This window comes from Eublepharis macularius, chromosome 1, assembly GCF_028583425.1.
Source record: "Eublepharis macularius isolate TG4126 chromosome 1, MPM_Emac_v1.0, whole genome shotgun sequence".
Lineage (NCBI taxonomy): Eukaryota > Metazoa > Chordata > Lepidosauria > Squamata > Eublepharidae > Eublepharis > Eublepharis macularius.
Window position 1 is genome coordinate 103,876,241 of NC_072790.1, and position 10,614 is coordinate 103,886,854.

A 10,614-nucleotide genomic window follows, 5' to 3' on the forward strand; every position below is an offset into this window, starting at 1 on the left:
AATGTAATTTAGTAATTAGGACTTGCTACTTAATAGTAGCCCAGAAATTTAAAAAACAAATATGCCTGCTAAGAACCTCTTCATGATATTTTCCAGATTTGATCATTTATCTGTATTAACAAAACAAAAGGTTGATACTGTTTATCTTTAGCATTTTATTTATGTTATTTAAGTAAACAATCAACAAGATTACAAGTTTTTTTTTTTAAAGTCTTTTCAGTAAATTGGTAACTTGCTATGGGAGCGCTCTTGTAAAATTGCACCAATACCTGCATATCAATGCTTACTGCAGGGTACAGGGCAGGGCAAAGTACTGCAGATTAAATCAGTTTCTTAAGCACACTGATATCATGCCTTATGTGGCAATAAATTTTCCCGTCTTGATAGAGTATGCTAATGCTGCAGTATAGCAACATATTGAAAAGTATTTTAGGTGGGTAGCCATGTTGGTTTGCAGTAGAACAGCAAGATTTAAGTCCAGTGGCACCTTAGATATCAACATTTTCTGAAAATCTTGTTGGTCTCTAAGGTGCCATGGGACTCAAATCCAGACTGAAAAATGACCATGCACAAGCCAACATCAAGAGAATACATTTTAGGCAGCTTGCACAATGTCAAGGCATCTGCACAGGGCTATCGACACAGTGCTTGTTATTTTGAGGATGGTACAGAGATTCCTCAGTAAACTACTATGACCATATTTCAAAACAATTTAAGGATGAAATCAGTTGCATTTGCTCTGATTTATATGCTGCATTAACCACAGATTTAGTGATCAATAGTTTTAAGGTTTTTCTTGTCATATTCATTGTTATTTATCATTTTGTGCAGCATGGGAATATGAGCAGAATCCTTGGAGAGAGAAGGTCTATCACTCATCTATCCTTGTCCATCCTGGTTATTTAGTCTGACAGAAGGGGACCAAGTACTCAGTAGATTTTGAGGTACCTAATGCCACACAAAGAGCAAGATCTATTCTTATGGCCTTGAAAGAGGCAGACATAACCCTATTAAAGAAATGTCTTAAGATCCCTGGAATATGAACAACTATTTTAGGCAAGATTCCAGAATGTGTGGCCCAGTTCCAGGATTTCTCAACCTGGCTGGCAGCCTGACTGGGATGGAGACTGCCATAGTCTCACCGATGGGAAATGGATGGGAGAGCGTGTTCCTTTGGTTCTGGAGTTTTTAGCAGCTTTTGTTATCATTGATCATGGTATTCTTCTGACCAGAGGAGGACTGGTGGCATTGTTCTTGAGCCCAGGATCCAGTAGGTGGTATTAGAAACTGCTGCTCTTCCTCAGGGCCATTGATGTCTGGTGTTCTACAGGATTTATTGTGTATCTCATACTATTTGACCTTTTAATGAAACTGCTGGAAGACACCATTCAGAGTCTAAGTGCCATCAGCTATAATATAGTTCAGGCAATAGAAGTGCCTTGTGTACCACCTGGTCTATTTATGGACCACTTCAACGTTACTGTGATGGATGTCAACAGAATCTTGGGACTGTGAAGGCCGTTATTCTTGATCCCTGTCCATCATGGTATCCTGTAAGGAACAAATTAGTGAGCCGTTATAAATCAACTGCTCAGGGTGCATTTCAGCTGCTAAAGGTGGTGGTTATTAATCTATTACTTTAAAAAATCTTTAGAGAATAATATGGGCAATTATTGTCCTGTCTGTAATAGGCCTATGGGGACAAGATAACTGAGAGACTGGTGGGCAAGCAACTCTAGGTCTTCCTGGATGACACATCTGTTCTAGACCACTTTCAATCAGATTTTAGGCTGGGTTATGGGAGACAGTGTTGGGGACTTTTGTTGATGATATCTGACTGTAGATGAGAACTGTGCTTCTTTGTTCGGAGCGGACATTTGAGATATGGAGTGAGGTGCCACCAATATGTGAATGATACCCAGATCTTTCTCCTTAACAGCTATGCCAGGTGGGTCTTTGGAAGTCCTGAGTAGGTGCCTGGAGAAGATAATGGGGTGGAAGAGAGCCAATAAAATAAAGCTCAATCCAAACAAGACTGAAGTGCTGTTGGTCAATGGAGAACCTACTCAGGGACTGTGGAGTCAGTCCATCCTGGAGGGGGATGCACTTGCCCTTATTGGAAATAGTTAAATTTTGTTTGCTAATGGAGTTACCCATTTCGAAGCATTTTCCCAACATGCTATAATTAATCTGCAATTAAATGGCAGAAAACATAGAACTCACGTTTTATTGAGATAGATTCCATTCACAGCATTTTCTTGTAGAAGACAGAATCCAAGTCTAAAGTGAACTTTCCCTATTTGGCATGGCCAACTATTTTGGCATCCATTTCCACTTTCTTTATTGCATTAACAACACTCATGCATATGTGCAACTAACTCAAGAGACACTGGAACAAATATTTGTTCTCTCTAAAATCCAGATAGTCAGAGATACAGCTTAAAATGTGTCTCCCTTTCCTATGACTTTGTTCTTAACTCATGAAGTAGCCTCATAAGTGGATTTAGTACACTACATGTTCTTCCAGTATAACCCACAACCCAGTTGTTATTCAAGGAAGCTTTGTATCCTTTATTTTCAAAACCAGCACGCACCATCTATGTATTTTGCTCCTTCCTCTCCCTTCTGTTACTTTCTGTTGACTGCAAAATCAAACTCCTGCCTAGCTTTTCCAGGATTTTACAAGGAAAAAGCAAGAACAACAGCCCAAAGCACAATCTTGAACTTGGCTGCAAATACTTTAAAAAAATTAGGCAGGCCTTTAAAGAGGTAAGTACCTCCCCAAATGCTGTCTGTTGCTGACATGGGATATTAACATCATAAATGCAATCTATTGTTTAGTATGTGGTATGTAATGATGATAAAATTCATTACCTAATTACCATGCATGCTGATAGGCAAATAAGCTTTCAGTTTAATGCAGTACACCCTTGCCTTGAAGGTCAAAGGTCAGACAATGCAAACTTTTTTGTCCTCTAACCTTAAGCAACATGTATCAATGCACTGGGGATCCTCCTCCTTGGGGGGGGGGGGTGCAAAGGCAATTTGTAATCTGTGATTAGCAAACAGAAAAGTACTGTTGATTCATAGCCTGTGCACTCAGGTAAATATGAAAGGAAGAAGGAACAGGTTGTACATTTCCAGCTGAAATAGGATAACACACATTTGGAATCAGAAGTGCATTACTGAACTGCTATTTGCACTTTTATGTTACTAGAAATTATTAATAGTGCCTTTTCTTTTAAAGAAAGACATACTGGATAGTAGGGAGCTGTATGTATGCAGTTTTAAAATTATGTAATTCTTTCTCATATATTTATTTTAAAATAACGAAATGACACAGACTATAACAGTGAAGCCGCTTTTCTGCCTCCCATGTACATTGCTGCGCGTGCAAAGAGGCTGCGCGTGCAAATAGACTGAGAGCGGGACCACAAGTGACGCCTGACACAGGTTGGACACTTGCCAGCTTCCCTCAAGTTTTGATGGGAAATGTAGGCAGCTTGGCGGAATGTTGGACAAGTGACAGTTGAAAAGTCCATTGGACAGCAGTCAGAGAGTCAAGCTGCAAGACCAGGATGCCTACATTTCCCATCAAAACTTGAGGGAAGCTGACTAGTTTCCAACCTGTGCCAGGCATCACTTGTGGTCCCGCTCTGAGGGGGAAAGCAAGATCTTCTGCCAGTGCATAGACTCTTTGTAAGGGTACAGGGGCTCTAGCAACTGGAGATGAAAGGGTAATATTCCTTAGGTGCCATGGTATGAATCAAGCGTGCCGTGGTTGGTTGGTGCCGCTGCAACCTCTGAGAGGTTCGTCCACCTGTTATGGAAGATAAACCTGAGAGCGAATCTAAACATGCCCTTTATCCTTCTCCAGCAAAAAGCAGCTTCGCCAAAGGAACACCACCACCTCCCTAACAAGGTAGTAGTATTCATACACGCCGAAGTGTGTGAGCGTACAAGGGCTTGCCTCGTTGCACTTGTTGGGGCAGCCTCAAGTGCTTTTAAAAGCAGGAACTCAGCAGCAGTTTTTGGAATAATGCATCTAAATCAATTTGGAACCATGCAGCCACAAAGAAGGCTTTTCCCTTTTCGAACGCAACCCTGCGTTCCTGAATAATGAATAAAAGCCCAGCGGAGTTCAATGGAACGAGTCCGCCCGCATAAACACGCGCGGAGGGTGGGGTGGGGGGCCTGACCATTAGTACCATTTAAGTTTCCGAAGCTGGGAGGCTAACGCGAGCGGCCAGCCCTTCTCATTACGGCCGGGAGCCGCACCCTCGACCCCAGCGGCCGGCTCTGCAGGCGCCCGAGGCCTGCCAGGCGAGACAACACCTGCCTCTCGCCTCCGCCGCTCGCAGGGGTGGCGACGTCCTTTAAGAAGAGCGCCCAGACGGCCCCAGCCGGCATTGCAGGAGCCGCGCTCTCAGCCCCAGCAAGCTACGGAAGGTCTGCCCGCGGCCTCCCTTCTCTCCATTAGGTAACCGCTGCGATGTCCGGGGCCGCTGCCAGGCCGCTGTCGGGGCAGGTATGTCTGGTGACAGGCGCCTCCCGGGGCATAGGGAAGGGCATCGCGCTGCAGCTGTCGGAGGCGGGCGGCACGGTCTACATCACGGGCCGGCAGCGAGAGGCGCTGGAGAAAACGGCGGCCGAGGTGCAAGGCCGGGGCGGGCGGTGCGTGCCGGTGGTGTGCGACTCCTCTAGCGAAGAAGAGGTGGCGGCGCTGTTCGAGCGCCTCAAGCAGGAGCAGGCCGGCCGCCTGGACTTGCTGGTCAACAATGCCTTCTCTGGAGTGAGCGCCCTCAGCAAGGAGATGGGCACGCCGTTTTGGGAGAGCCCTCCCACCCTCTGGGACGACATCAACAACGCAGGCCTCAGAGGCCACTACATCTTCTCAGTTCATGCAGCCCGCCTCATGGTGCCTGCTGGGCGGGGGCTCATTGTCATCATCTCCTCCCCTGGTGGGCTGCGGTACATGTTTGATGTGCCCTATGGTGTGGGCAAGGCCGCCTGCGACCGTCTGGCCGCTGACTGTGCCGTGGAGTTACGTTCCTTTGGTGTGGCCTGTGTGGCACTGTGGCCTGGCCTCGTCCGCACCGAAAGCTTAGAGAAGGAAGCGGAAGTCCAGTCTGGGCCTGTGTATGAGAAGCTGAGGGAAAAGTTGCCCATCATCGCAGAGAGCATTGAAGTGAGTGGGAAGTGTGTGGTTGGCCTGGCCACAGACCCCCACATCATGCAGCACAGTGGCAAAGTTATGTTGAGCCCAGAACTTGCCCAACGCTACCAGTTCAAGGATGTGGATGGGAAGGATGTCTTCAACTACATTTCAGTCCGCAATATCCTTACAGAACTGATGCCCAAACTGTCAGTCTTCTTTCGCCTCATTCCAGGGTTCATCACAATCCCTAAATGGGTTCTTGCCTTGTATTCCAGCAAGTTCTCAGTATATCCACCCATTCAGCCACTTTCCTTGAAATCAAGCAAAAAAGCCTGATTATATATCTCATACTAAGAAGTAGGAGTATCTTCTGTTAACTTCTTTCTAATGTAAAGAATTTTATCCAGATTTGAAGCTTTCCCGTCTGGTGAACTGCTTACCACTAATTTTTCCCCGTATGAATTGAGGACATTTCCTAATTTGAAAACCAATTTGAGGCAGAATTTGAAGTTGCTTTCTCTGTGAAAGTGTGCTTACTCAAATTCTCCACCACATCAAATAGAATATACTTTTGAGGAAACATCTAAAGATTTAATAATTCCTTAAGGCTTGATAGCAGCAGTTCTCTCTCTGTATTATCTTGCTTGCTTGCATTGTTGCAATAGAAAATAGCATTAGAGTGTTCCATAACTATTCATGTATTTTAGCTGATACTCATTCTGCTATTAAATATATTTGAATTGGCAGGCTTTATGATACTTGAAAAGAATTTGTCTACGTTTTTTTTTCCACTATAGAACATATTTTTCCAAACAGGCTGATAGGGGGTTGTTGGTAGGCCTGAAAGGAGCAAATATTTTTCAGTGCTAGAAGATAGTCATAGAACACTAAGTGAGGTAGATTTCTGGTGGATGAAAGGACAAGTGCTCTGTTCTAATCCACGCTATGATCTGGGATAAGTATGTCTAAGAGGAAAGAAAAAAAACTGAAAGGGAGCATAGATGGCTGAAGATGGTGATTAGACAGATGCATGGAGAAAGCTGAGTCTTAAACAAGTCCGTCTTGTAAGTCCTCAGTTCTACCTTGTGCACCTTCAACACTGCCAAGTCTTGCTGCCATCTGCTGGGGGGCAGGGGAGCGGTTTCTGGCCTCCTGATCTTTACAGTTTTCCTAAGGTGAGTTGCAAGTATCTTTTTTCTGCATCAGGAAATATATCTGGGGAAAGCAAACAGTGGGTAGGCAAGGAGTCAGATGAGAAACCATGTGTAAGCTTGTGCATATAACAATCTAGTATTTGAGATAGTTTTTAAAACCACACAGCCTGCATTCACGGCTATAACCTAACACTTCAGTTTTTCATCTTACTCCTTAGCTGTGTTTAAGCTATCAACAAAACTTTATTTTTGACATATTTAAAATGTATGTGGTGTAGTGGTTAAGAGTGCAGGACTCTAATTTGGAAAACTGGGTTTGATACCCCAGCTGGCTTCCACTTGAAGCCAGCTCGGTGACCTTGGGTCAGTCACAGCTTCTAGGAGCTCTCTCAGCCCCACCCACCTCACAGAGTGTTTGCTGTTGTGGGGATAATAATGACATACTTTGTAAACCGCTTTAAGTGGGTGTTAAGTCATCCTGAAGGGTGGTATATAAATCAAATGTTATTAACTGCTGTAAACATGAAGTTGCTTGTCGCCTTATCTCTAGAGCACCTGAAGTTTGTAAAACTAACCATCATCCTAGGAAGTCATCTTTTAATATTGCTTGGTCATAGATCCAGAGGACTTAGCCGTGTTAGTCTGTAGTAGCAAAATCAAAAAGAGTCCAGTAACACCTTTAAGACTAATCAACTTTACTGTAGCATAAGCTTTTGAGAATCACAGTTCTCTTCGCATCTGACAAAGAGAAAACAGGGTTGACATACCTGTAACTTTTGTTCATCGAGTTCTTCTGTGCTGACACACATGGGACTGTGCAGGCGCAGGCCAGCTGCCGGAAGATTCTTTACCGCTTTTTTGCTCCGAAGGGGCCGTTGGTTGCGAGTGCACAGCGACCGTTTCCCGCCCAAATGGTTACGTTCCCAACGGCGAGCAACGGCCCCTTCCCTCAGTTTTCCCTTGCCGCCACTACCCAGTACATGAAGGTAGTATTTCTGGAATTCACAGCGGGGCAGGAGGGAGGGATGTGTGTCAGCACAGAAGAACTTGATGAACAAAAGTTACAGGTATGCCTCCACACATGGGAGAGTACCAAGCTTCAGACAATAAGGAGGTGGGGTGAAGTCCAACTCGATTTTATTACGTACAATAACCATCTGTAACAGGAACAACAAGATAAGTAACCATGTTCAATAAACATATTCTCACAAAATGCGATTCTCCATCATTGGAGTAAAACATTCTAGAGTCCTCTCATGAGAACAAGGAGTGAAGAACAGCCCTTGCTACTGCAACATCTTGCTCTGCATTGACATCCATAGCATAATGTTTTACAAAAGTTTCAGCAGATGACCACATAGCCGCTTTACAAATGTTAGTCAACGGCACACCCCTGATAAAGGCTGATGAAGATGCTTGAGATCGTGTGGAATGGGCCTTGATCACCAATGGACAATCTACCCTGGCCAGAGCATAGGCCTTACTAATGGCCGACACTATCCATCGTGACACTGTCTGTGATGATGCCTTGTGCCCTTTGTCTTTAATCCCAAAACAGACAAAAAGATGGAGACTATTACGGAAATCTTTTGTCCTGTCTAAATAAAAGGCTAAAGCCCTCCTCAAATCTAATGTGTGAAGGGCCTTTTCTCCTTTAGTAGATGCCTGTGGAAAGAAGACAGGCAACGTGATTTCTTGTGACAGGTGGAAAGCAGACACCACCTTGGGCAGGAACTTAAGGCATGGTCACAGAACCACCCTATTAGTATGAAAGCGTAGAAATGGAGGGTCAGCCCGAAGCGCTGTTAACTCGCTGACCCTCCTAGCAGATGTAACAGCCACCAGAAATGCCACTTTATAAGACAATAAGTCCAAGGGGCACGTAGCTAGCGGTTCAAAGGGCGGTAGCATCAACCTTGAGAACACCAGGGATAGAGACCATTGAGGCACTGGTGGTGACACAGGTGGGTATAGATTAAACATTCCTTTTAGAAACTGACGAGACTTGTAATGTGAGAACACTGTATGGCCGTGTATGGTCTAGTTGCCTAAAGGGCAACTGTATGGTCTAGTTGCCTAAAGGGCAACTAGAAGGCACTACATTCTTTGAGACTGCCCAAGTCTGAAATCTAAGCCACTTGGCCTCGTAAGACTGCCTCGTGGAGGGTTTCCTTGCATTTAATAAAACTTCCTCCACTCGCTTAGAATAGTCTACAGGCGGGGTCGTATCCGCCAAACAAGTGCAATTTCTTGGGCTCGTGGTGAAACAGATTCCCGTTCACCAGGATATCCTGCTGGGGAGGCAGACTCACATATATCTGTTTGGACAGCTGCAACAGCTTTGGAAACCACACCTGCCTGGGCCAGAAGGGTGCCACCAGAATGCAATCTGTATTGTCGTTCTCTATTTTGCACAACACCCTTGGTATCAGTGGGAATGGTGGAAACATACAGTGCAACTTGTGGGTCCACATAAATTTATTTATTTATTTATTTATTTATTTATTTATTCAATTTATATACCGCCCATCCCCAGGGGCTCTGGGCGGTGAACAGTTAAAATCGATAAAAACAAAAACTAAAATCAATATACAAATTGGAAGGCATCCCCAATAGAGAGGGGGTCGCTCCCTGCCTGTGAACAAAATATCTGGGCCTTGGTGTTTGCTGACATTGCAAACACATCTATGCCTAGTTTGCCCCACATCTGGAAGATCAGCCCAATGTACTTTACGTTTGGTTCCCACTTGTGATCCAACATGAGTACTCTGCTGAGGGCATCCGCCCGAGCATTGTCTGATCCCGCTACGTGTATAGCCCGAAGCATCACACCATTCTGATCCGCCCATTGCCAAATGAGAGTGGCCTCCCTGCAGAGAATCATAGATGCTGTGCCCCCTTGCTGGTTTAGGTAATACATGGCAGTTGTGTTGTCCGTCTGTACCAACACCTGACGATTCTGCAGAAGTGCTGCAAGGGACACAAATGCAAAACGTACAGCTCTTAATTCAAGGACATTAATATGTAGGTTCCTTTCTCTCTCTGACCATACATCTTGTACACATACCGAACCACAATAGGCCCCCCATCCCTGCAAGGATGCATCTGTGGTCACTGTAACCTCAGGATGCAGAAAGCCAAACAGGGTTTTTTTAAACAAATTGCCATCTGACAGCCACCAGTCAAGGGAGGACAGGATGACCCTAGGTATTGAGAACTTGAGAGATGGAGGGTGCTGCAGAGCATTGTACCTTCGCACAAACCAATTTTGAAGCAGACGCATATGCAGTCTCACAAAAGGTACGACTGATGTAGCAGCTGCCATATGACCCAGTAAACATTGAATTGTGCGCACAGATTGGAAACGATTTCTTTTAAACATGGAACTCAATCCCCTCAGAGACTTAGCTCTGTCCTGAGGCAGTAGTGCTTTACCCTTTACTGAGTCCAATACGGCACCAATGTAAGACACTTTACGGCTTGGTACCAGTTTTGATTTTTCAAAATTTACAAGCAGACCTAAACGTTCGCAAGTCCTGACTACTAAGTCCACATCTTGCAACAGCTTAGTCTCTGAGTCTGCCACGATAAGCCAATCATCAAGATATGGAAAGATGGTACAGCCATTCTCCCGAAGGAAAGACAGCACAGGCACCACACACTTAGTAAATACTCGTGGTGCCGTAGATAGGCTGAAGGGAAGCACCCTGTAATGGAACACCCTTCGCTTGTAAACGAACCCCAGAAATTTTCTGTGTTCCTCTAGTATTCCAACATGGAAATAGGCGTCCTTCAGGTCAAGGACAGCAAACCAAGCCCCTTTCTTTAACAAGGAAATTACTGCAGACAATGTGACCATCTTAAACTTTGTAACTTTAAGAAAAGCATTAAGTCCTCTTAAATCTAGAATGGGACGTAAACCCCCATCCTTTTTGGGAACCAGGAAGAAGCGAGAAAAGAAGCCTTTCTCAGACTCCTCATATGCCACTTCCTCCACAGCCCCCTTGGCCAACAGAGACATGATCTCATCCTCTAGTTCCACCAAGGTATTATTCACAGCCCCTGACGGTGGAATACACACAGGCAGTTCACTGAATTCCAACCCATAGCCTTTATTAACAATTGTTAAGACCCATGAGTCAGATGTTATTGACTCCCATTCAAACAGGAAAGGCTTCAGCCTGTCCGAGAAATTCAGGGCTGTGGTTGCTTTGTTCTGTCAGAACTGCCTCCCTGCTCCCTGCAGATCTTTTTGCTGGGCAGGGGCATGAGATGGACGGGGCTTGAATGGCCTACGTCTCC

The 10,614-nt window shown here is 44.9% G+C and overlaps 1 protein-coding gene across 1 annotated transcript; it reads left to right on the forward strand.

Annotated features, from left to right (window-relative positions):
- The first annotated feature begins 4,145 nt into the window (after positions 1 to 4,145).
- DHRS1 (dehydrogenase/reductase 1) lies at positions 4,146 to 5,904 on the forward strand. Its single transcript, XM_054994706.1, has one exon. It carries the CDS (start codon positions 4,493 to 4,495, stop codon positions 5,492 to 5,494), a length of 1,002 nt encoding a protein of 333 aa, XP_054850681.1. The 5' UTR covers positions 4,146 to 4,492; the 3' UTR covers positions 5,495 to 5,904.
- Positions 5,905 to 10,614: the final 4,710 nt, after the last annotated feature.